Genomic DNA, 25,831 nt, shown 5'->3' with positions numbered 1-25,831 from the left:
CAAATACAGACGTAAAGTAACCGCTCTGCTCCTCCTCGAGATCCCCCTGTTTAGGCAAGCCTGGAGCGCACTAACCCTTTTGGCCCCAGCGCCACACTGGGGGCTCATGTTCAGCTGACCCCCAAATCCTTGTCAGAGTCACTGCTTCCCAGGGCAGTCCTGCCGGCTGTGCGTGCGCCCGAGGTTCTTTGCTCCTAGGTCTGTCCCTTGACTTTGAGCTGTATTACAATGCACATTGGTTGCTGCGCCCAGTTTACCGGTGATCCAGGTCTCTCTGTATCAGTGACCTGACTCCTCTTCCTTCTTTCCCCCTCCCCCAGTTTCTGTGTCTGCTGCAAACTTTGTCGAATGAGGATCTTTGGTTTTCTTCCAAGTCGTTGATAAAAATGTTAACTAGTGTAGGGCCCAAACTGCTCCCTGTGGGACTCTGTCACGGAGTCTCCGGGCGATGCTCTGGGACTAGGGCTGTCAGTTAACCGCCGGCAGCTCGCACGATGAACTCAAAAAAGTTAACTGTGATTAAAAACATTAATCACGATTAATCGCACGGTTAAACAGTCGACTACCCATTGAAATGTATTAAATAGTTTGCATGTTTTCTACATTTTCAAATCTATTGATTTCTTTTACAACACAGAACACAAAGTGCACAGCGCTCGCTTATATTATTCATTTTGATTACAAATATTTGAACTGTAAAAACGATGAGCAAAAGCAGTCCTATTTTTCAATTCACCTCATACAGGTCCCGTCGTGCGATCTCTTTATCGTGAAAGTTGAGTTACGAATGGAGAATTATGTACAAAAAATAACTGCATTCAAAACCAAAACAATGCAAACCTTTAGCACCTACAAGTCCACTCAGTCCTACTTCTTGGTCAGCCACTCGCTCAGACAAACAAGTGTGTTTACATTTGCAGGAGATAGTGCTGCCCGCTGCTTGTTTACCATCTCACCCGAAAGTGAGACCAGGCGTTCGCCTGGCACTGTTGTTGCTGGCGTGGCGAGGTATTGACGTGCCAGATGTGCTAAACCTTCGTGTGTCCCTTCATGCTTTGGCCACCATTCCAGAGGACATGCTTCCATGCTGACAATGCTCGTTAAAAAAATAACGTGTTAATGAAAGGTGTGACGGAACTCCTTGGGGGAGAACTGTATGTCCCTTGCTCTGTTTTTCCCGCATTCTGCCATGTATTTCATGTTCTAGCCATCTCGGATGGTGACCCGGCATGTCTTTGTTTTAAGAACACTTTCACTGCAGATCTGACAAAACGCAAAGAAGGTACCGATGTGAGATTTCTAAGGATAGCTACGGCACTCGACCCAAGGGTTAAGAATCTGAAGTGCCTTCCAAAATCTGAGAGGGACGAGGTGTGGAGCACGCTTTCAGAAGTCTTAAAAGAGCAACGCTCCGATGCGGAAACTACAAAACCCGAACCACCAAAAAAGAAAATCAACCTTCTGCTGGTGGCATCTGACTCAGTTGATGAAAATGAACATGCGTCGGTCTGCACTGCTTTGGATTGTTATCGAGCAGAACCCGTCATCAGCATGGACGCACGTCCTCTGGAACGGTGGTTGAAGCATGAAGGGACATACGAATCTTTAGGGCATCTGGCACGTAAATATCTTGTGACACCGGCTACAACAGTGCCAGGCGAACGCCTGGTCTCACTTTCGGGTGAGATGGTAAACAAGCAGCGGGCAGCACTATCTCCTGCAAATGTAAACACACTTGTTTGTCTGAGCGAGTGGCTGACCAAGAAGTAGGACTGAGTGGACTTGTAGGTGCTAAAGGTTTGCATTGTTTTGGTTTTGAATGCAGTTATTTTTTGTACATAATTCTCCATTCGTAACTCAACTTTCACGATAAAGAGATCGCACGACGGGACCTGTATGAGGTGAATTGAAAAATACGATTGCTTTTGTTTTTTACAGTGTAAATATTTGTAATAAAAAATAAATATCAAGAACTCTTTATATTCTGTGCTTTAATTGAAATCAATATATTTGAAAATTCAGAAAACATCCAAAATATTTAAATAAAAGGTGTTCTATTATTGTTTCAGAGTGCAATTAATTGTGCAATTAATCACGATTAATTTTTTTAATCGTTTGACAGTCCTATCTTGAACTATTCCTTATGAACCCAGTCAGGACTCTGGGGAAGTCTCCTCTCGGGGAGCAGCCTGTCTGCAGGACACACAGCTCACCCGGCTCCACCTTCCTGGGTCTGACCTCGGAGCATTCAGCCTCCTCTGCCCCTCCGTGCGCTTCCCACAGCGAGTCCGCTCAGGCGGGGTCCTGGGGGAGCCAGAGGGTCCTGCCCCCCAACTTCGCAGTCAGACGGGACTCTCAGCCCGCCGGTAAAACAGAAGGTTTATTAGACGACAGGAACGCAGCATAGGGCAGAACTTGTTAGCACAGAAATCAGTGACTTTCAGCCAAGTCCATCTTGGGGGAATCCTGGGCCAGATGCCCTGGACTTCCCCCCTTCCAGTCCCCCACAGAAGACTGCCAGCTTCCTGCGATCTGACCTCAGACAACCTCGTTGTTCCTCCTCTTTGTCTTTGTCTCGCTTCCCAGACAAAGAGTCACCTGGTCGTCACCTAGTTGCATCCCCCTTCTGGGTCTCAGGTTAGGAAGAGCACTGGTCATAGCAAACGTGCAGGCAGCTGGAGCAGCCTCACCTGCCCCAGAGGTCTCAGCCAAAGTCACCTACCCCCATTCCTACCACCGAGCGATTGGTGCGGCACACAGGGAAACTGAGGCACACACAGTATTCATGCAAAACAGTAAAATTCACCTAGGCTCACCAGTAAGACTCACATACAACATCACGAGGGAAAATCCCCACGTTGTGACAGACGCCCTGGAAACGCAGCCACTCGATGACGAGTTCCCATTTACAGCTACATTTTGAGACCTGTTCGTCAGCCAGCCGCAATCCCTTTAATGCGTGCTGTGTTCATGTTATACTGTTACAGGTTTTTATTCAAAACGTCACGTGGCAGCAAGCCCGCTGCCTAGAGAAGTCTAGTTTGTCAGCACTTGGCTTTCTCGTTTGTTATAAATTTGGAATTTCGTCAAAAAAGGTATCCAGTTAGTTTGACAGGATCTGTTCTCTATTAACCCAGGTTGCTTTGCGTTACTTGCCAGCCCCTCCCTTCCTTCTTTATTCGCTGAGTCTTGTATCAGCTGCTCCATTCTCTTGTCTGTGATTGACGTCAGGCCGACGGGCCCATGGTTACCTGTGTCGTCCTGTTTACCCCGCTGAAAAATTGGCACATTAGCTTTCGTCCACACCAAGCAGCCGCTGCCTAGCTAGCGCAGCACGGCATGCCAGTGGGTGTGTGTATGGGTGGGTGGGCGTGTGCTTGGGTGTGTATGCATGCATGGGTGTGTGTGTGTGTGCGTGGGTGGGCGTGTGCATGGGTGTGTGCACGGGCATGTGTGTGTGTGTGGGTGGGCATGTGCATGTGTGCTTGGGTGTGTGTGCATGCATGGGTGTGTGTGTGTGCATGGGTGGGTGTGGGCATGGGTGTGTGCATGTGTGCATGGGCATGCATGCATGGGTGGGCATGTGCATGCGTGCATGGGTGTGTGTGTGGTGTGTGTGTGGGTGTGTGCATGTCTGCATGGGCATGTGTGCGTGCGTGGGTGTGTGTGTGCATGGGTGGGCATGTGCATGGGTGGGTGGGCAGCCATGTGCATGTGTGCATGGGCGTGTGTGTGTGCGTGGGTGGGTGTGCGTGCGTGGGTGTGACCCACTCTCTCCCCAGTCACCTTCTCCCAGTTTGTGTCACGGAGTGCCCGGGCGATGCTCTGGAACTGCTCCCCATGAAGCCAGTCAGGACTCTGGGGCAGTCGCCTTCCGGTGAGCAGCCTGTCCGCAGGGCAAACAGCTCACACGGCTTCCACCTTCCTGGGTCTGACCTCGGAGCATTCAGCATCCTCTGCCCCTCCGTGTGCTTCCCACAGCGAGACCGCTCAGGCGGGGCTCCTGGGGAAGCCAGAGGGTCCTGCACCCCAACTTCGCAGTCAGACGGGACTCTCAGCCAGCCAGTAAAACAGAGGTTTATTAGACGACAGGAACATGGTCTAAAACAGAGCTTGCAGGTGCAGAGAACAGGACCCCTCAGCTGGGTCCATTTTGGAGGGCAGTGAGCCAGACAACCACGTCTGCACTTCACTCCATGTCCTAGCCAGCCCCAAACTGAAACTCCCTCCAGCCCCCCCTCCTCTGGGCTTTGTTCCTTTCCCAGGCCAGGAGGTCACCTGATTCCTTTGTTCTCCAACCCTTTAGCTCTCACCTTGCAGGGGGGAAGGGTCCAGGCCATCAGTTGCCAGGAAACAGGGTGTCGGCCATTCTCTGTGTCCAGACCCCTGCACACACCTGCCCTCTAGGGCTCTGCAGTGATCATACACCCTTACCCCACCACCTAGATACTTAAGAACTGCATAAGGGAAATTGAGGCACCCCCACAATATTCGGAGGAACCATTAAGAACAGTCCCACTTCGTCACACCCACTCTCTCCCCAGTCACCTTCTCCCAGTTTGTAGCTTTCTGTAAAAACTCCTCGTGTGCTGTGGGGCAGCGGCTGGTGCTAGGAAACCTCGGGGCATCGGCTGAGTCAGGGGCCTGGGGACTGAAGCCTGGCTGTTGAGACATGGCCTCTGTGTGGGTGACACTCTTCATTGTGTCTGCCCTGCTGCCTGTCTCTCCCTGTTTGGCACAGGGACTGGAACGGCGGAAGGCAGGGGAGTGGGCACCTGCCTGCCCGGCTCTGGGCCGCGTGGAGCCAGATCTGCCAGGGAGACAGGAAAGGGCCTTCGAACGTGCAGGGAGTCCCGGGGCCGGGTCTTTGGTCTGTAGGCGATTACAGAGGTGGTGGAAGGTGTGACTCTGCTCGGCGGGTGCCAGGGGCTCCATATGTCCCCATTGTCCCGTTCTGCCCCTGGAGGCCCCGAACGCTCCTGCCAGCCCTGGAGCGGTGCGGAGCAGAGGACGAAAGTTACCGCGTTGCAGACTGTGAAATGCCGTGGGCTGGAGCGCAGGGCATTGTCTCCCGTCCTCCGCCCTCTCGGCCTCCCCACGGGGGTGCTGAGCTGCCTCTCCTGCTGGCGCGCCGGGGGAACCGAGGCAGCTCAGGACCTCGCAGGCGTCGCAGAGTGTGCCCCAGGGTCAGGCTCCAGGGCTCTGCTCCCCTGAGTGGCTTTGCTTCCTGCATAACATGCCCTTACGCACCCACAGGCACCCCGTGTACCCCCGGGACCTGCAACGCACACAGCCGTTACCGCGCAGACCTGGGCACCACAGGGAACAATGATCTGTATGGTCCCAGTTGATAGTAATAACGTCACACCCCCAACCCAAAATCGATGCCGGAGGGGATGACACAAACACCGCTGACTGCATCCCGAGAGCCCTTTCCCAACCACACATGAGCAACAGGCAAAATACAAGCACCAGAATTGTCTGGGCTCTGGGATTTTACATAGACACTAACTGGATGCGACCTAGTTACAGGGCCATTCTCTCGAGCAGACACAAACTTAGGACCCTTCCCTTCCTGGGCTTTAGCTGAATCCAGAACCAGCTCTGAGACAACTGCACGACCCTCAACCGTCACAGGCTGAAAGGCCCCTTCTGTCTGCTCCACAGACAACGAAGAGCCGACACACTTTCTCCTTTACCAGACACGCAGCTTGGGATCTCTTTCCCCTGGTCCCAGCACACAAGGCTGGTCACAGACAACTTCTTGGAGACCAGGGTAGCTCCCTCCATGGGCAAGTCAATACCCCTAACAGACACAGGCACATTTCCTTCACGGTCACAATTCTCCACCCAGGTAATAGGTAAGGTCCAGGGACACTCATCTTCCACTCTCCTCACCTTCCCACCCTGCTGACTAGACACAGCCATCAGCTCACAAGGCTGCCTAGGCTCATCCAGACTTTTCTTACCAAGCACCCAGGGCTGGTTACAGACAAATACTGGGAGAGTGGGGCAGCTTCCTTACCAGGTAAACTGCTCTTCTCCACACTACCCTGAGCTACTTCCAGAAAATCCCTGCTCCCTTTACCAGGTTCACTTTTACAAGCTGTACTTGCCAACAATCCATCCCCCATCAAAAATCCACCCTTTCCTTCCTCAGTTAGGGCTTCCACCTGACCATCCACTTTAAACTGCTCCTGAGAAACATTTTCCTGACCAATGAATCATAGAATATCAGGGTTGGAAGAGACCTCAGGAGGTTCTAGTCCAACCCCCTGCTCAAAGCAGGATCAACCCCAACTAAATCATCCCAGCCAGGGCTTTGTCAAGCCTGACCTTAAAAACCTCAAAGGAAGGAGATTCCACCACCTCCCTAGGTAACGCATTCCAGTGTTTCACCACCCTCCTAGTGAAAAAGTTTTTCCTAATATCCAACCTAAACCTCCCCCACTGCAACTTGAGATCATTACTCCTTGTCCTGTCCTCTTCTACCACTGAGAACAGTCTAGATCCATCCTCTTTGGAACCCCCTTTCAGGTAGTTGAAAGCAGCTATCAAATCCCCTTTCATTCTTCTCCTCCGCAGACTAAACAATCCCAGTTCCCTCAGCCTTTCCTCATAAGTCATGTGTTCTAGTCCCCTAATCATTTTTGTTGCCCTCCGCTGGACGTTTTCCAATTTTTCCACAGCCTTCTTGTAGTGTGGGGCCCAAAACTGGACACAGTACTCCAGATGAGGCCTCACCAATGTCGAATAGAGGGGAACGATCACGTCCCTCGATCTGCTGGCAATGCCCCTCCTTATACAGCCCAAAATGCCATTGGCCTTCTTGGCAACAAGGGCACGCTGCTGACTCATATCCAGCTTCTCGTCCACTGTAACCCCTAGGTCCTTTTCTGCAGAACGGCTGCCAAGCCACTCGGTTCCCAGTCTGTAGCAGGGCATGGGATTCTTTCTGTGCTTGATCTAATTCCAGGTTCACTTTTGAGACATTAGACAGACAGTCAGAAACGTCATTCACAGACAAACGGCTTTTTTGCACAGACAAACAGCTATTCCCACCAGGTCAGAGTCCCCCTCCCCTGGGCAGAGCACAGTGGGTTAAACACAGAGTAATACAACAGGCCATCGTTGTTATAAACTGGACTTCCACGAGGATACAATTTCTGCTTTCTTGGCTTGGAGCTGAAGTCTGGCAGTTTCTTGTTGCATCTGGTGAACGCTCCTCAGCAGCCAGCCGTTCCATACGCCCCCTGCGAGCCCGTCCCTGTCTCTCAGCAGCGTCTCTTCCCAGTTCAGCCATTCTTTCTTCGATGAAGTGAGGTGTCGCTCACGAAAGCTTCGCTCAAATACATGTGTTAGTCTCTGAGGTGCCACGAGTCCTCCTGTTCTTTCTTTAGCTTCACTCCGTCTTTCAGCAGCTTCCTTCTCCAGCAGGACCCGCAGCCTGGGGCTGCGACTGCCCTGCGCTCAGCAATTTGTCCTGAACTGATACTCTCAGATGTGTCCCGCCAGAGGCCGCATTGTTACGGCCCCCTTAGGGGGGCCTGGAGGAGCGTCTGGGGCGGTGAGTGGTAACACAAGGCAGCTTGGGGCCCCAACCCCGGGTGGCACATGGCTCAGGCAACATCAGAACATCAGAGCGGCCAGACTGGGTCAGAGCAAAGGTCCATCCAGCCCCGTGTCCTGACAGACGCCAGGGCCGGGTGCCCCAGAGGGAGTGAGCAGCACAGGGAATTGTCCAGTGATCGTCCTGCCGCCCATTCCCGGCGTCTGGCAAGCAAGCGGCGACACCAGGTGGCTTGGGCCAGCCCCATATAGTGTCCCGTTTTCACTTTGGGAAATATGGTCACCCTAGCACGGGGCACCTGTAAACAGCCCCCCACCCCCCCCCACACACCTGGGCACCTGTAACACACCCGTCACTGCCCACACGGGGCACCTGTAAACACCCCCCACCCCCCACACACCTGGGCACCTGTCACCTGTCACTGCCCGCACGGGGCACCTGTAAACACCCCCACCCCATGCACACACCTGGGCACCTGTAACACACCCGTCACTGCCCGCACGGGGCACCTGTAAAGACCCCCCACCCCCCCACACACCTGGGCACCTGTAACACACCTGTCACTGCCCGCACGGGGCACCTGTAAACACCCCCCACTCCCCCACACACCTGGGCACCTGTCACTGCCCGCACGGGGCACCTATAAACACCCCCCACCCCTCACACACCTGGGCACCTGTCACTGCCCGCACGGGGCACACACAGGCCTTTGTCACATACAGGAAAAGCACCACGGGTCCAAGCAGCCCCCTGCCGCCCGTTTGCATGGAGGCCCCTCTGCCCCGGTCCTGTTTCCCAGTCCCTGGCCCGTCCGTGCCGCGGGACTCGCCGTTACCCAGTGCCTCCGCCCGCTTGCTCTGGCCGGTGGTGCGTCTCAGGGAGCCATGGAGAGCAGCGTTCGTAGGAAAGCAGGCACTGCCGCCCCGGAAGCTCCTGGACGTCCAGCCCCTGCTCTGTGGATATTTGCCCAACCGGATGGGTAGGGTGGGGCCGGGAAATGCCCCGGTCTGCACTCCACTCATGGCGCTTCTCTGTTCCGCGGCCCCCGGTCAATGCCAGCACGCCAGGGCCCATCGTTGGCCGCAGCGGGTGAACCCTGGGGGGTGGCCTGGCACCTCTGTAATTGGCTGCAGATCAAAGACCTGGGTGATGGGCCCGCTGACGTCTTCCAGCGTCTCACCCCCAGCTCAGCCCAGGAGCAGGGGCGGGCAGGGAGCACAGGAGACCTGGGCTGAACCCCAGAACAAGCTGGTGATGCGAACTGGCCGGGGAGCTGGCTCTGGCTGGGAATCGGCCCCGGGAGAAGGCTGGGGACCGTTCACCGGGATGTTTCACCCGGGACTGTCACTGCACTAGGGAGCAGCCTGCCTGGCCCCGGGCTGGGGCTGTCATCCACTTGTTTTTCCAGCTCTAACTTCTCCACTTGCTTCCCGGGGCCACGTGCAGGGGGCCCTCCCTGTGTGCGGCACGAGTGCCCTGCACGGCTGGGCCCGGGTCCCGGTGTGCTCCAGAGCCTTGGCGCCCAGGCCAGCCTGGGCACTGGGGCTGCCGTTGCGGGTTCCAAGGGGCGTTTGCTGGGCCAGGCGGGGGTCCTCGGCCCCTCTCCACCGCTGGAGGCATGAGCTGCTCCCAGGAGCTTTGCAGAGGGAACTGCCCAGGACCCCCCCGTCTCATTGGGGGGTGGTGGGGGGGGGCCCTCTTTTCTCTGCCCTGGGGCTGGGCGCTGGCTCTTGCCGGGGGCAGCTGGCCGGAGGGGTAACGCTCTTCTCTTTTCCTTTGCAGAAACCCGGTCACTCGCGGCGCTTCAGGCGCTTCACGCATGGTGCGTTGTTCCTGGGACCCCTCCCCTGGGACCCCCAGCCCTCTCCCCTGCTCTGCTGCCACCCGGGGCTCTTGCCTTGGGGCGGCTCCTGTGTGGAGTGACTAAGGAGCCAGGGAACATGCTGGTGCTGAGGTCCCCTGCCCCCTCAGCCGGGCCCTGGGCAGGGGGCTCAGACCCCACCCTTTCCTGGCCGGCAGTTCCCCGAGTGAGGCTGCACCTGGGGGTGAGGGTGGGCCTGGCAAACGCCAGCACTGCCCCCAAGTTCTCTGGGGCTGCTGCTGACCCACGTGGCACTCGCCTGGCCCCACCGGATGAGGTGCTGCTGGGGGGCCAGGAAGGGGGTGAGCCTGGAATTGCCCCTGCTGCAGCTTCGGGCTGTGGGGGTGTGTGTGTGCAGGGCAAGTGGGCGACAGCCAGGAGGGAGCGGCTCCCTGGTGGTGGGGAGCGAAGCCGGTGTGGGGCAGGGTGGGGCTGTGACGGGGGCAGGGCGGGACGGGGGTGTGGCAGGGTGGGGATGTGGCGGGTGTGGGTGTGCAACGTGTCAGGGGGGTCTGTGAGCATGCACACACTCGTGAGAGGAGCTGGGTGGGCCTGGGTGTGCCGTGTCAGGGGGGTCTGTGAGCGCACACACGCTCGTGAGAGGAGTGGGGGCGGGGCTGGGTGTGCCGTGTCAGGGGGGTCTGTGAGTGCACACGCTCGTGAGAGGAGCGGGGGTGGGGCTGGGTGTGCCGTGTCGTGGGGGTCTGTGAGTGCACACGCTCGTGAGAGGAGCCGGGGCGGGGCTGGGTGTGCCGTGTCGGGCGGGTCTGTGAGCGCACATGCTCGTGAGAGGAGTGGGGGCGGGGCTGGGTGTGCCGTGTCAGGGGGGTCTGTGAGTGCACACGCTCGTGAGAGGAGCGGGGGCGGGGCTGGGTGTGCCGTGTCGTGGGGGTCTGTGAGTGCACACGCTCGTGAGAGGAGCCGGGGCGGGGCTGGGTGTGCCATGTCGGGCGGGTCTGTGAGCGCACACGCTCGTGAGAGGAGTGGGGGTGGGGCTGGGTGTGCCATGTTGTGGGGGTCTGTGAGCGCACACGCTCATGAGAGGAGCAGGGGCGGGGCTGGGTGTGCCGTGTCGGGCGGGTCTGTGAGCCCACACGCTCGTGAGAGGAGTGGGGGCGGGGCTGGGTGTGCCGTGTCGTGGGGGTCTGTGAGTGCACACGCTCGTGAGAGGAGCGGGGGCGGGGCTGGGTGTGCCGTGTCGTGGGGGTCTGTGAGTGCACACGCTCGTGAGAGGAGCGGGGGCGGGGCTGGGTGTGCCGTGTCAGGGGGTCTGTGAGCGCACACGCTTGTGAGAGGAGCGGGGGTGGGGCTGTCTCGGACTGTGCCCGTGTACACTCCTGTGCGGGGTGTCTGTGATCGCAGTGGTGGCTCTGCTGGCTAGGAAGGGGGGGCTGCGAGCGGCAGGCACCATGGGGCTGCTGCAGCTGAGAGCCCCCCAGACCCCAGAAAGGACCCTCTGGCTGGGCTCGGCCTTGCTGCGTCGGGTTCTTGGGGGAGTTGGGGGCAGAACCCCCTCGGGGGGCGATGTGCCGGGGGGGGCCGGCCTCCCCCAGGCTCCGCGGCTGTGCCAGGGGCAGAGCTGGGGCACTCAGCGGGGAAAACTGGGAGTCTGGGGTCCCAGAGTGGGTCTGGAAGAGTGGAGGGAGGCCAGAGTAGGGTGCAGTGGGGGGCTCTGTGCTGTGCTGCGTGTCTGCATGGGGGGGGTGTAGGTTGCGGGGGGGGGCTGTATACTGTGCTGTGTGTATTTGGGGGGGGCTGTCATGGGGTGGAAAGGAACTGGGACGGGGCTGTGTGTGCCGTATGTCGGGGGGGGTCTATGAGTGTGTACACACTCGTGAGAGGAGCTGGGGCAGGGCTGGGCGTGTCGGGGGGGGTCTGTGAGTGTGCACATGCTTGTGAGGGGCCCGAGTGGGGCTGGGTGTGTCGGGGGTGTCTGTGAGTGTGCACACACTTGCACACGCCTGCTCCTGTATGTTCCACTCCACGCATCTGAGGAAGTGGGTTTTAGCCCACGAAAGCTGATGCCCAAATCAATGTGTTCGTCTCCGAGGTGCCACGAGGGCTCCTCGTTGTTTCTGCTGAGACAGACGAACCCGGCTACCCCTCCGAAAGCTGGGGGTGCTGTCTCTCAGGGGGTGCAGGGTCTGTGACCCGCCCCCCCTCAGCCCTCGCTTCCCATGGGACCCCCCCCCCCCTGAGTGCCCCCCTGCCCCCGCCAGGCTGCCCGCGGCTCGGCAGGCTGGGCCGATAACCGGCGCTGATGTCTCTCTCTCTCTTGCTGCCCCGATGGAAGCGAAGTTTTCCGCTCCTGCAGGAAGCAAAGCTACGGTAGGAAACTTGCTCAGCCTCACCCCCCACCCTGGGCCCCCTTGCCGCCCCCATGCTGCTCCCCCTCCTCCAGGCCACACTGTCCCCCCCCATCACCTCCCCGTTGCACGGCTGGCTCTCCTCTCCCACCGGCTGCTGCTCCCAGCCCACAGCCGAGTCCCAGCGCTGGTTCCAGCTCAGGCCCCCCACTGGGGACGCCGGGGCCGACGGGCGCTGTCTCCTCGTGCCCACCCAGACCCAGGGGGGCCTTGGCACTCGCCTCTCCCGCCTCCCAGCAGCGACCTGGATTTGGTGGGTCGGGGGGTTCCTGGCCCGGGAGGCCCGAGTGGCGCTGCCCGCCCAGCTGTGCCCTCACCGCCCACTTCTCTCTGGCTCCAGACTCGGAGACAGGCGAGGACGACGCCAGCGACCCCCAGGGGACACAGCGCAGTGAGCTCCAGGATGAGACCCCTTTCAGCTCCCCCACAGGTGAGCGGGAGCCGGCCGGGGGGCTGGCGGTAGCTCTGTTGGGGCTGTGAGTGGGGCGGGAGCCTGGCCGGTGCCAGCTGGGAGCAGGCAGGGGCTCTGGCTGGACCCCTCCAGGCGCTGCCCGCCGGTTCACCCCTCTCTCCTCTGCGCAGGGGAGTCGGACACGCTGGTGGACGCCTCCATGACCACGTCGGCGCTGGGCCTGTCGCAGGCGGAGGAGCGCTCCAGCTGGTCGGGCAGCCAGCAGACCGTGGTGGAGAAGGCGACGGAGCCCGGCCTCCCGGTGCGGGGGCCCCACCTGCGCCCCAGTGGCTGGCAGCCGCAGGGGACCCCAAGGCAAGCACACGCGCAGGCCCCCCGCGGTGCCGAGGTCAGGCACCTGGGGGTGGAGCCCCTGCTACGGGCGTCGCGTGCTATTCTGGTGGGCACAAGCTGGGGGTCGGAGGATAGCCTCTCGGTGGCCAGCGACCCCTACGGCAGCGCGTTCAGTCTGTACAGAGGACGGGCGCTCTCGATCCACGTGTAAGTAGCTGGGGGAGGCTACGGAGGGGGCATCGTGCTGGGGCCATCTCCTCCCGACCCCCGCAGCCATCTCAGCCCTCAGCCTTGGGTCTTTCTTTGCCTCCTTTCTCCCTAATGGGGGGAACGGGGCCCCTGAGCACGGCAGGCCCTGCCCGAGGGGCTGCGGGGGGAGGGTTCGGGGCCGGGGCTCTGCAGCTGGCAGCGGGAGCCATCGGCCCAGCTGGCTGCTGTGCTCAGGGGCCCCATCCCGCCCGCTCCTGCCACTCCATCTCGCTGTCTTGTGTTCGAGGCTCCCCCAGGTTATCACCTTCATCGCTCCGCTTCCCACCCCCGCGGACTCCAGCCCCCCTTGCCCACCACCCGCGGGCACAGCCGGGTTACCCCCACGCGTCCAAGGGGCTCGGGGGGGAGGGGGCGGGTCCGTGGGCATCCTGCTGAGACCGTGTGTGTGTCTGTGTGTGTTCACGTGTGCGTGTCCGTGCGTGCGTGTGGCTGGGTGTGACTTGAGGCTGCGGCAGCGGGGGGGTGAATTCCCCTCCCCCCGTTGCTGGTCCTGCCCAGGGCCCAGCCATTGAGCCGAGTAACCTGATTGCCGTAGTACGCCCAAGCCTGCTCCCCGGTCGTGGGCTCGCAGCCCCCCAGCAGGGCTCCCCTGGCAGGGCTCCAGCTCTAGCTACCCCCAGCTGGCTTGGCCGTGCCAGGCCCCTGGGGGCTGCCGCCCAGCGAGCCCCAGGCAGTCCTGGCCTCACTGCCGCCCCACATCCGTACCAGCCCGGCCGTGACGCTTCCCGCCAGTGCCCAGGGCTGTGCCCGCTCCGGAGCTGGGGGGAGTGCAGGCCCAGGTGCCCCCGGACCACGCCGTGCATGGTAAGACCACAGCACCCCTGGCTTGCAGGGCACAGCCCGGGTGGTATCGCAGTGGGACCGCTCGTCCCCCTGGTGCCAGCCTCCATCCCGGGTGCCAGATCCAGATGGGCTTTAGACAGTGGGGCCAGGACCGCGGCCCAGAGAAGGGAGACGCCCCATTATCTCCTCCAGCCCCTCTCCCAGGGCAGGGCAGGGCTCGCTGTCCCAGGCTGGCTCTGGTTCCCTCGGGGTGTGTGGGGGAAATGGGGGGGCATTCCCAGCTGGATCTACCCCCCCCCCCCACAGGGTCGCCTACGTTCACACCCCCTCCCAGCCCTGGGAAGACCAGCTGTGCTGCCTCGGGGGGCAGGGCTGCATGCCAGGCTGTAAGCGAGGCTGGCTCTGACGCCCCCCCCTTTCCCTTCTGCCTGCAGCAGCATCCCCAGGGCGGGTACAGGAGAGACGACCCCAGCGGAAGCACTCCGGAGCTCGCTCCGAAGCCTGGTGCAGCCCAGCCGCTGGCCTCCAAGCCACCTGCTCTCTGCCTGCCGTCTCCCAGGGTGGGCCAGTGCCCGGCCCAGCCGCCCGGAGCCAGCCGAGGTCCTGGCGTCGTCTCCCCCACGCCCCTCACGCCCCGCAAGACGGCCCTGATGCCAGTGGAGTACCAGGACACGGTCCCCGAGGAGTACGAGGAGAAAGTCCGGAAGCCCAAGTCTCTGGGGTACTCGCAGGCCAGCACGCTGGAGTCCCGGCCCCAGACCCCGCTGAGCGAGACCTCCAGCCGGGTGTCGGTGCTGCGGCCCTCGCCCAAGCTGGCGCGCTCTGGCTCCAAGATCTTCGAGAAGCTGAAGTACTTCGAGGAGCGCCGGAAGAGCCTGGAGCAGACCGACAGCCCCCTGCCGGTCCACGCCTGGCTGCCCCTGTGCAAGACGCGCTCCTTTGACCAGCCCGACCTGGGCCAGCGCCCGCTCACACCGGGCGGCTCCCGGGAGGAGCTGCGGGATGGGGTGCGGTCGGAGATGGGCGGCCCGACCTGCCGGCGCCAGGCCTTCCGCCACAAGGCCGCCTCGTTCGACGAGCGGGGCCGCTTCGCCAGCCGGGTGGGCGACATCGAGCACAGGTTCTCCGAGGAGCTGAGCCGCATCAAGAAGACTGTCTCCAAGCAGCAGCTGATGAGGTCGCAGGAGCTGGCAAAGGCCGGCCTCCCGCGGGCCCCCTCGCCCCGGGGCCCCAGCCAGCTCTCTGCCCCCCGGGCGCTGGGGCCACAAGCCACCCCGGCCCCGAAAGGCCAGCTGCTCAAGGCCCCGCCGCCGGTGGAGAACGCGCACAGTATCCAGCAGCTGGCCCTGGCCAGCGTGGGGCAGGGGGGGCCCGCAGACGGGGCGGAGCGGGGGGCCATGCACAAGCCACTGCTTCGGAGCTGCGCCCTGACCAGCCAGCCCCGGGAGGAGGCCAGAGCCAGGAGGAGCGTGGAGCCGGAAGGTGCTGAGGGCAAGAGGAAGGTGGAGCAGTGCCCCTTATCTCAGGCCACTCTGCTGGGGCGGGGGGACCTGCCGGAGGCCGGGACCCCCGAAGGAGTTGCTTGCCTGGAGGGGGGCCCCGCGGTCGGGGCGAGAGCTAGCCGCGACGGCAGGGCCCCCGGGGCTGGGAGCGAAGCCCTGACCACTAGGCCAGCAGGCCAGCACGGGCCGCACAGGAAGCGGGACGCGGGCCATGAGGTGCGGTTCTTGCCCTGGGCCAAGCCCGGCCCGGAGCTGGGAGCCGGCCTGGAGGGGGGCCGGGCAGGGCAGCGTGGCACAGGCAGGGATGCCGAGCAAAGGCAGCTGAAGGTCACAGAGAAGAAGGAAGGTGCCCGGCTGGCTCAGGAAGGGAGAAGCGCCCGGAGCAAGGGGAAAGGCCGCCGGCCCCGGCCCACCTCGCCGGACCTAGGTAGGGGCAGCTGCTGTCCCCCCCGCGGGCGGGTGGGGGCCCCCAGTGGTACCCACCCACAGGGCCCAGCCAGCCCCCCTCAGTCCCGTACGGCCAGGAGTCCCCCAGAGAGCCGAGCGCTTTGGGGTCAGAGCCGGGACAGGAGTCCCGGGTTCACTTCCCACCTCCCGCGCCGACTCCTTGGGCAGGTCCCTCAGGCAGAGGGGCTGGCTGCTTGGGCTGCCCCCTGGGCCCTGCCAGGGCTGGAGGGCGGGCGGTCTGGGGGTCCCCAGCTGTGCCAGCTGGAGAGGCTAACAACAGGAGCAGACACGCCAGCCTGAGCCTTCTCCCCAGGCCTGTGCCCAGGGTGCCCTGCCGTGCCCCTCCTCACACTCTTAGCAGGGCGGGGCGGGCACCAACGCGCCCTGCTGCCCGCTGCCGGGAGCGTTACCAGTCTGGTGGGGCACGTCCGTCCAGGCTGGGTCTGGGCAGCACCCAGGACGAGGGGCCCTGGCCCCGGGGGGCTCAGCTCCTGCCCTTGGCCAGTGCAGACAGAGCACTGGGGCTGGGCATGCTCCACACCCCGGCCGCCCCGTGCTGCCCTGTCCCACCCCCATGGCAGGGATTCCCGGGGGCTTTGGGAATGTTATTTACCGTTGTGCTCTGAGCGGGCGGAGCAGGGGAGGGGCTGGGGGCTCGGCTCACTGGGGTGGGTGCGGGCACAGGGAGGAGGGAGTGAACCGCCCCGGGAGCAGGGGAGGAGTCCCAGGGCTGCAATGCCAGGAGTGTCGGCAGGGGGCAGTGCATGGCCTGGGGGTTCAGAGCCAGGGCCAGGTGGGGCGGGGTAGCTGTGTGCTGGGTGGGCTGCCGGGGGTGCGGTGGGTGCATGGGAGGAGGCAGGAATCAGGGGTGTGGGGCCCCGTGGGATGGGATGGGTGCTGTGCTGGGGAGGGTTGGCTCCCCGGGGCAGGGACAGGAGGGGATCTCTGGGTCCAGAGTCTCTGGCTAAGGGCCCTCCCCAGAAGGGAGTCATGGGACGGGCATGGGGAGCCCTGTGGGTCACTGCAAACACTGAGACTCAGCAGGGCTAGGACCCCCCCAAAGCCCAGCCTGCCAGGGCCCATGCCCTGGCTTCCCCAAGCAGGTGTCGGTCCCTTGCTCTGCCCTGCCTGGTCTCCACGGCACCCGGAACCCAGTTCCCTCTTGCCCCTTTGACAGCCCAGCATGCTCCTCTGCCCCATGGCAACGCCCCACTCCCTGCTGGCTGGGCGTGGGCAGATGGAGAAGACCCTTGCCCCCCTTCCTTCCCAGCACATCAGCTGTGCCCAGCTGCCAGCATGAGCACTGAGGCCACGGGCCCACTTGCAGGCTGCACCCTGGTCTGAACTCCCGTCTCTGAGCCCTTGGCAGCGCGGTTAGTTCCTGGCTTGACAGGTCTGCTTCGCTCTGCCCCGGTGCCCGGCACTGAAAGGCCAGACAGCTCTCAATAGGGACTGAGCCTTGGCACCCCGTGCCCTGGGCAGCAATGAAAACCACCTCCCCAAGGGCCAGTGGGCACCTGGTGTGCCCAGAGCTGCCTCCTGCTGGCCTTTCCTGAGTTGGTTCGGGCGCCCTGCATGCCGGGCACACGGATCACCCCCCCCGGGGCTGGCATCATGGCAAAAGGCCCTCCCGGGCCAGGGCATGAGCCCACTGGGCTTTGCACGATCCTGAGGCCTTCCTGTCTGGGCACAGTATTTTGCAGCCCTGAGCCCGGGCCAGCCCCTGGACTTCCAGCTGGAGAGGGCACAGTTTGCTCCAGCCCCTCCGCAGCTGCACACTGAGCACCCAGGGAGCCCTGCTGCGGGGAGCTGTGGGGCAGATCCCGTGGGAAACCCACTGCCAGGAGTGCCGTGTGGCCTGGTCACGCTGCGGGGCTGAGAAGCCAGCGCAGCTCCCAGCGGGTGCGGCAGGGGCCGGGGGGCAGACTTGCCCATGAGCGCCCAGACGCCCGCTCCGTCACCTCCCCAATCCCTTTTCTCTTCTGAGCTCTCCCATCTGCCAGGGCCGGGTGCTGCCAGGAGCTCGCAAACGCTGCCCTTCGCGCCCGCCCCCAGAGGGTCAGCGAGGGCGGCAGGGCTGAGCCAGGCGGGGAATGTAGCTGCACTGAGGCCCCTGGGCGCTGGAGCACGGCCCTGCTCTGGGTCGCGGAATAGCCCCAGGCCACTGCCCGCAGGCTGGGGGGCTGGAGGGGACTGGCCAGCCTGGAGGGGTGCTGGGCGCAGCACAGGGCCGCATTGCTCTGCAGCATAGGGGGCGGCCAGCGAGCCGCGGGGGTTCCCGGGGGTTAGCTCGGGGGAGCTTGTTGGACGCACGTGGGCCCAGCCCCGGGGGAACGACCCCTCTACCCGCCCCCCCCAGCGCACCCAGCTGGGACTCACTGCACTGCAGTGAGCTGCCCCCGTCACCAGGGTGCGCTCTCCCCGCACGCTCTCTCTATGGCTCTTTCCTGCTACAGGGACCCTGCTGCGGCTGCTCTTCCTGCCCTGCTCTATGGCTCCCCAGGGCCACTCTCCCTCGCATGGGACGCCCTCTTGGGGCTGGCTCAGGAACTGCCTGCCCATAAATCTGGCTGCTGCTAGTGGGGGCTTAGTGGGGGCACCCGGGGGGGCATCTCCCTGGCAGCGGAAAGCCTTGTGGGTCTGGCTGGGGGTGCCGGGCGCCTGGTGCCATCCCCGCCTCTCCTGCAGGTGGGACCCGCTAGTTAGCTAGTCCAGTGCCCAACGTGCCCCCATGTGCCCCCCAGAGCAGGGGTCCCCAAGCCCCAGCCCGTGTGCCCGATGCACCCCCATATGCCCCCCTGGAGCATGGATCCCCCAGCCCCAGCCTGGGTGCCCAATGCGCCCCCAAGTGCCCCCCTGGAGCAGGGATCCCCTATCCCCAGCCTGTGTGCCCGACATACTCCCAAGTGCCCCCCTGGAGCAGGGATCCCCTAGCCCCAGCCAGGGTGCCCGGTGTGCCCCCAGGTGCCCCCCTGGAGCGGAGATCCCCTAGCCCCAGCCAGGGTACCCGTCTCCTTGGCTGGAGCAGCTCGTGTCCAGCTCTGCAGGTCCCTGGTTCGGTCCCTGGCCTTGGCCAAGGTGGCACTGTCACGCGGGCACCGCTTGCTGCTCAGGGATGCTCCCCATGGCAGGGGATGGGCGGGAGTCCAGGAGCGTTTCAGGTCCCAGAGCCCAAAGGTGCAACGGGAGAGCTGGGCAAAGCAGGAGACGCCTCTCCCCTGCATAGCTTGGAGCAGAGATGGCTGCACCCCAGGGCAGAGCCCGACTCCAGTACCGCTCCCCCTTCCAATGGAGTGGGCCGAACTCCCTCCCTGGTGCATGAATCGCTGCTTGAGGGAGGTGGGCTGGGGGCTGCCCATGGCTGCCCCCTCCGCGCAGCCTCTGTCCCTGTCCCTGCTCAGTGCCACGGGCTGATCTCTCCCTGCTCAGAGTCGTCCGATGATTCGTACGTCTCCGCTGGCGAGGATCCCCTGGAGGCCCCGGTCTTCGAGATCCCCATCCGGGATGCTGTGGTGATGGTGGGCGCAGAGGTGCTGCTGAAGTGCATTGTCACAGCCAACCCCATGCCCGAAGGTGAGCTGCCGCAGGCTGCCGGCGCCCTGCGCAGGGCCGGGAGGGGCTGGTGGCGTGCCAGCCGGCTGGGGTTGGCAGAGTCAGCAGGGACTGGTGAATCGGGCGCTCGCCCCGTCCTGACACTGACTCGGTGGGTGGCCTGGGGTACGTCACTTCCACCCCGTGATTCTTCCTTCCCTTCCTCCCGGGGGCGGGGGGTCACTAGCGCACGTTCACCCGGTGTGTGGCAGATAGGCCACAGGAATCCGGCCCTGGACAGGGGACTGGGCTGGTCTCTCCTGCGGGCTGCCTGGGCAACCAACCCCGGCCGCAGCCACCCAGCTGGCCAGGTGCTCGCTGCAGCGCCCAGGGCCTGGTGCTTCCGGGAGCAAAGCTCTGGGTGGGCTGTGCGGCACGCGGTTTGCCAGGCAGGCTGTGCCGCTGGGGCTCGGGGCTGCCCTGCCTGCGCTCCCCGGGCACCTCCTGGCAGCGTGGCTGTGGGTGACTGGGCCACAGCCCTGGCGAGGGGTTGTTTGTGTGATGGCCGATTGCACTTTGGAGCTGCCCCTCGGGCCGGGACACCACGGCCCATGCCCGGGTCTGAGGAAAGGCCTCGCCGGCGGCACGAGATGCCAGCTGGAGAATGGCAACGACTCCACCTGTGCTGGGTGGGCCGCAGGGAAGCAGGTGACGGAGAGGCTCCTCACGCAGCCCCACCCTCAGATCTGGGGCAGGGGAACGAAGCCCCGGCTGGCAAAGGGACTTGCCAGCGTCACACTGAGGCAGTGTCAGAACCCAGGAGGCCGGAGACTCTGTCCCAGCCACTGTCTGTATCTGGGCTGGGGGCTGCCTGGGGATCTAGCTGGGCTGAGCCCTGCCGCCCTCGCTGACCCTCTGGGGGCGCAGGGGAATCTGTGTGGGCAGCAGGGCACAAGGGGGAAGGGGAGGGAGTGGAGCTCCCTGGCCATGTCCAGACAGACGGGGTGCCCGGCGCGGGGCCCCGGGCAGCAGCGCGTCCCCAAACCAGCCACTAGGGGGCAGGAGTCACGGGAACTGCAGCGGGTCGGATTCTGGCTACACCTGGGGGGGCAATAATGGGGAGCAGTGCTGCCCCCGCAGGGCCCCAGCAGTGATGGGGGGCCCTGCCCCCCGGCAGGGCCTTGCAGAGTCAGCCCCCCCGGGACACCCAGCCGCTCCCCCCCCGTGACCTGCCCTCTCCCACCCCAGTGTCCTGGAGGAAGGATGGCGTCCTGCTGAGGGGCAGTGCCTGGCGCCCCATCAAAGTGGAGGGCGAGCGGCACACCCTGCTGCTGCAGGGCGCCCGGGGGGCCGACGCCGGCCTGTACACCGTCACGGCGGCCAACGAGGCGGGGGAGTCGTACTGCAGCGCCAAGCTGACCGTGCAGCCGGGTAAGGGCTGGGGGGGCGCGGGGCCTGCGGGGGAGGCCTGGCCTGGCCGTGGGGGGCGGCTCCCTGTGGGGCCGGCCCAGCCCGGGGGAGGAGGAGCAGCAGGCCAGAGCGGGCGTGAGGGGGTGGGCGGCTGTCGCTGGCAGGCACCCGGCTCCCTTACCCTACAAGGCTCTGTCTGAGCCGGGCGGCTGACGTGCGGCCAGCTGGGAGCACGGAGGGTCCTGCTGCCTGCCTGGGCTCCCAGCACCAGTGGGTCCCCAGCGGTGCCCATCAGCACCCTGGCACTGCCCCCGCGGCCCCACCTGCTCCTCAGCTCCCCGCCCCGTCGTGGGCCGGCAGCACCCCGCACTGTGCAGCACGAGCCCCAGGCATCCGCCAGCCTGGAGGGGGCCCAGAGCCGGGAGCCTGGCCGGCCCCGGGAGCCTGGCCAAGGGCTCCGGCGGGCTCCCCCGGGCGAAACCCCAGGGCCTCTGCTCCTCCCTCAGGGCTGCCAAGCGCGCCCTTCCCATGGGCCATCCTGGCTGGCCAGGGGCTACCTGGAACCCCAGGGGGCCGAGCCCAACTGCCCCCCGCCTCCGCCCAGCCCAGGCCCGGCGGGTCCCTGGGGTGCTGAGCCCCCAGCAGGAGGTTCACCCAGCCCGCGCCTGAGCCGGCCCCCTTCAGCCCGGGCTGGTGGGGCGAAGGGCCGGGAACGCTGCCGTGGGCTGGCCGCGCCGCCGTGGCCCGGAGGGGGCGGGGGGGGCACCACAGCGGGCCGAGGGGCCCAGCCCTGGTCCATCCTGCCGGGGAAGGGGCCTTGCCAGCGTCCAGGACTGGTGCTGGGGGCGCAGGACAGGGGGGCAGCGCCTGCCCCGGGCAGAACCGGGCTCCACGCTGGGCTGACGGCACCGAAATGGACCCTCCGCGGGGGTGCGGGCCTCAGAGCGGGGGGGGCACCGGCTCCCATCAGACCCAGGGCCGGGGGGAGGGAGGCGGACGGAGGCTGCTGGCTGGAGAAGCGTCTCCGGGGCGGGGCCAGCAGAGAGCGGGGCCTGGCTGCGCCCATCCCCGCGGCGTCGGACCCGGACCCGGACCCGGACCCTGCCCGGGGCTCGCCCCGCCTGCCTGGGGGGCTCGGGGGGCGGGGCCCGGCCAGGCCCAGCCCAGCCCAGCCCAGCCCCGGCGGGTCGCGGTCTCACGCTGCCGGGCGGGCGCCCTGCGGGGATGGAGCCGCCCGCCGCCCTGGGTGAGTCGCGGCGCGGCCCGCGGGCGCTGGGGCTCCGCAGAGCCGAGCCGGGCCGGGCCGGGCCGGGGAAGGGGCAGGGGCAGGGGCAGGGGCAGGTGCGCTGGGAACGCAGCCGGGCGGCCCCTCCCGGGAACGGGGCGTGTCCCATGGCGTGTCCCCCCCCCCCCCGGACCCTCTGTATTCACTGGGTGTGCCCGGCTCCCTGCCCTCAACCCCCCCCCCGATCCCCTCTGCCCGCCCCGGGTGTGCCCAGCTCCCTGCCCTCAACCCCCCCCCGATCCCCTCTGCCCGCCCCGGGTGTGCCCGGCTCCCTGCCCCCAACCCCCCCCCCCGATCCCCTCTGCCCGCCCCGGGTGTGCCCGGCTCCCTGCCCCCAACCCCCCCCCCCGATCCCCTCTGCCCGCCCCGGGTGTGCCCGGCTCCCTGCCCTCAACCCCCCCCCGATCCCCTCTGCCCGCCCCGGGTGTGCCCGGCTCCCTGCCCTCAACCCCCCCCCGATCCCCTCTGCCCGCCCCGGGTGTGCCCGGCTCCCTGCCCCCAACCCCCCCCCCGATCCCCTCTGCCCGCCCCGGGTGTGCCCGGCTCCCTGCCCCCAACCCCCCCCCCGATCCCCTCTGCCCGCCCCGGGTGTGCCCGGCTCCGTGCCCCCAACCCCCCCCGATCCCCTCTGCCTGCCCCAGGTGTGCCCAGCTCCCTGCCCTCAACCCCCCCCGATCCCCTCTGCCCGCCCCGGGTGTGCCCGGCTCCCTGCCCTCAACCCCCCCCCGATCCCCTCTGCCCGCCCCGGGTGTGCCCGGCTCCCTGCCCCCAACCCCCCCCCGATCCCCTCTGCCCGCCCCGGGGTGTGCCCAGCTCCCTGCCCCCAAACCCCCCACCCCCGACCCTCTGCTCGCACCGGATGTGCCCAGCCCCAACCCCTCCCCCCAGAACCCCTCTGTCCGCCCCGGGGTGTGCCCGGCTCCCTGCTCCCAACCCCCCCTCTGGACTCTCTGCCCGCACTGGGTGTGCCCTGCCCCCAACCCCTCCCCCCGACCCCCTCTGCCCGCAACGGGTGTGCCCGGATTCCTGCCCCCAACCCCCCTGACCATCTGCCACCCCAACCCCCCCTGACGCCATCTGCCCGCAGCGGGGTGTGCCCAGCTCCCTGCCCCCAACCCCCCCCCAGGCCTCCTCTGCCCACCCCAGTGTTGACCCCCGAGTGTCCATGACGTTTGGGGCTCTGGCCGTTTCCCAAGGGGTGTTTCTGCACTGGGTCCTAGCCCCACTCCCAGAGACTGGCTTCCAGGCCACAGAGACCCTAGCCCCTGGGCTGGGCACCCCCTGCCTCTCTCTGTGGGGGTGGGGACACACCTGGGCCACTGTTCCTGCAGCTGGCGCCCCCTCCAGCCTGGGCTGCCCGCTCCCCCTTGCCGTGTGCTATTAAAGGGAGGGCAGCGATTAGCCCCCTGTGTACTAGCCTCTGGGGGCAGGGGGTTGAGCACGTGGGGGGCCCTCTGCTGTGGGGGGCAGGGCAGCCTGGCACCCTTGGATCTCTCATCCCCACCCAGAGCAACGGGCATGTGGCCTGTCCCATGGGGTGGGTGCATGAGCCTGTCACCCTGGTATCTGACCAGGGCTCCCTGGCACACGAGTGGCTGGGATGGGTCTGCTGCACTGTCTCTGGGCCGCCCTGGCAGGCAGCGCGCTGGGTCCCTGTGCCCGTGGACAGGCGATGCTCAGCCCCTGCCCCTCGGCATCCCGCCGCGCCTGCCTCTGTGCAACCGCCCCGGGCGAGCCCGGGTGGAGGGTGGGAGCCTTGCCTGGCGGGAGTGCCTGGGGGCTCCTTGCTGGCCATCTCGTCAGCAGCATCTGCTGCCCCCTGCATCCTTGGGAGCCGAGCCCCAGGTCCCTGCCCCGGGGTCACCAGCCTGCACACTTCTCAGGCTCCTGTTCCCCTCTGCGGCACAGCCCCGGGTCCAGGGGAGCAGGACCCCGAGGCTGGAGCGTGAGTGCGGCTGCCAATGTCACCTTCAGCCCTGGAGAGCCAGGCGGACGGACGGCAGCTGCCTCGTGAGCCAGCCTGTCCCCCTATCTCAACCCCTTATCGTCTGCCTGGCCTCCTCCCCGCACTCGCCCACGGGCTCCGGCTCCAGCAGCCTGGGCTCTGAAAGGGTTTGGCCGGGGGGCTCCCACGGGGGTGCTGCAGGGTCCCATCCTTCCCCTCGTCTCAGGCTGGGGTGTCAGGGGGAGACCCTCCCCCAGTGCTTGCCCCGGCCTGGGGTCTGAGGGAAGACGGGGCAGGGGGGTGGGGGACGATGGAGCTGCACTCTGCCCGCCTTGTCAGAGCCCTGGCTGCTCTGCCCTGTGCGTGCTGCCACCCTGGGTGCCCCCGCTGGCCGTCCTGTCCCATGGGACCTCGCCCGGTGCTGCCATCCCAGCCAGGGGACCTGTGTCACGGCATCCCGGGGTGATGCTCTGGAACTGCTCCCTACGGCTCTGGGGAAATCTCCTCTCTGGGAGCAGCCTGTCTGCACGACACACAAAAGGAAAAGGAGGACTTGTGGCACCTTAGAGACTAACCAATTTATTTGAGCATAAGCTTTCCTGAGCTACAGCTCACTTCATCGGATGCATTCAGTGGAAAATACAGAAGACGTTTTTATACACACAAACCATGAAAAAATGGGTGATCACTACAAAAGATTTTCTCTCCCCCACAAACACATTGGTTAGTCTCTAAGGTGCCACAAGTCCTCCTTTTCTTTTTGCAAATACAGACTGACACGGCTGTTACTCTGAAACCTGCAGGACACACAGCTCACCCGCTTCCACCTTCCTGGGTCCGACCTCGGACCATTCAGCCTCCTCTGCCCGTCCGTGCACTTCCCACAACGAGTCCGCCCAGGCGGGGTCTTGGGGAAGCCAGAGGGTCCTGCCCCCCAACTCCGCAGTCAGACGTGACTCTCAGCCAGCCAGTAACACAGAAGGTTTATTAGACGACAGGAACATGGTCTAACACAGAGCTTGTAGGTGCAGAGAACAGGACCCCTCAGCTGGGTCCATTTTGGGGGGCAGTGAGCCAGACAACCCTGTCTGCCATTCACTCCATGTCCCAGCCAGCCCCAAACTGAAACTCCCTCCAGCCCCTCCTCCTCTGGGCTTTGTCCCTTTCCCGGGCCAGGAGGTCACCGGATTCCTTTGTTCTCCAGCCCTTTAGCTCTCACCTTGCAGGGGGGAAGGGCCCAGGCCATCAGTTGCCAGGAAACAGGGTGTCGGCCATTCCCTGTGTCCAGACCCCTGCACACACCTGCTCTCAAGGGCTCTGCAACGGTCATACACCCTTACCCCACCCCCTAGACACTTAAGAACTGCCATGGGGAAACTGAGGCACCCACACACTATTCAGAGGAAACATTAAGAACAGTCCCACTTCGTCACAACCTGGCACCCTTAACCAGCCTTACTACCTGCTCTCTCCTGAGCCAGCGCCCCCTGCGGAGAGCCAGGGGCATCTGCCGCCCCCCCTGGCCCTGGCCAGCCCCATCACGTCGGACGAGGAGTACCTGAGCCCCCTGGAGGAATTCCCAGCGTCCGGGACCCCACAGCACTGTCTGGCCGGGAAGCTGCAGCACAAAGTAGACCTTGGCGCATCCCGCAGCCCCGTGGAGACCAACTTCAAGGCTGCCCCCACCTTTGAGGTGAGGGGGCGGGTCCCGGGGTGGGGGGCCCTTCCTGTCTGCCCCCAGGTCCTGGTGCCCCGGGGTAACTGGGCAGGGGTTTGCCTCTCCCGGAGCCTGGACACAGCCTGGGCCGCCCTGCCTAGCATTGGGGTGTCTGCCGGGGCACCGCGAGGCCCACAAGCCCCTGCCCCATGGGGCTCTGTGACAAGAGCTCCCACCTTGGGCGCCCCCTCCTGTTGGCTGGTCTTGCCGTGCTGGGGTGACCCTCACTCCCTGCTCTGGTCCCCGCGGGCGGCTGGGCGCTCGCTGTCTGACCCCCTGCCCTCATGTGTTTCCCACCCCAGCTGGCTCTGAGCGACCAGTCGGTGCTGGAGGGGCAGGACGTCAGCATGAGCACCCGGGTCCGGGGCGAACCCAAACCCATCATCTACTGGTGAGTCC

At 64.7% G+C, this 25,831-nt stretch overlaps 1 protein-coding gene across 1 annotated transcript in view; it reads left to right on the top strand.

The window, feature by feature from the left end:
* The window catches only part of SPEG (striated muscle enriched protein kinase), an 80,474-nt gene that overhangs the window by 23,192 nt on the left and 31,451 nt on the right, over positions 1-25,831 (top strand). Inside the window, 7 exon segments of the mRNA XM_074967178.1 lie at positions 12,138-12,227; positions 12,380-12,753; positions 14,033-15,524; positions 18,974-19,117; positions 20,324-20,506; positions 25,197-25,408; positions 25,735-25,823. Coding sequence (XP_074823279.1) covers positions 12,138-12,227; positions 12,380-12,753; positions 14,033-15,524; positions 18,974-19,117; positions 20,324-20,506; positions 25,197-25,408; positions 25,735-25,823 — 2,584 coding nt within the window.

Source organism: Natator depressus, chromosome 11 (assembly GCF_965152275.1).
Source record: "Natator depressus isolate rNatDep1 chromosome 11, rNatDep2.hap1, whole genome shotgun sequence".
NCBI lineage: Eukaryota > Metazoa > Chordata > Testudines > Cheloniidae > Natator > Natator depressus.
The sequence above is the reverse complement of the archived record's forward strand: the minus strand, read 5'-3'. Positions and strand labels throughout refer to the sequence as shown.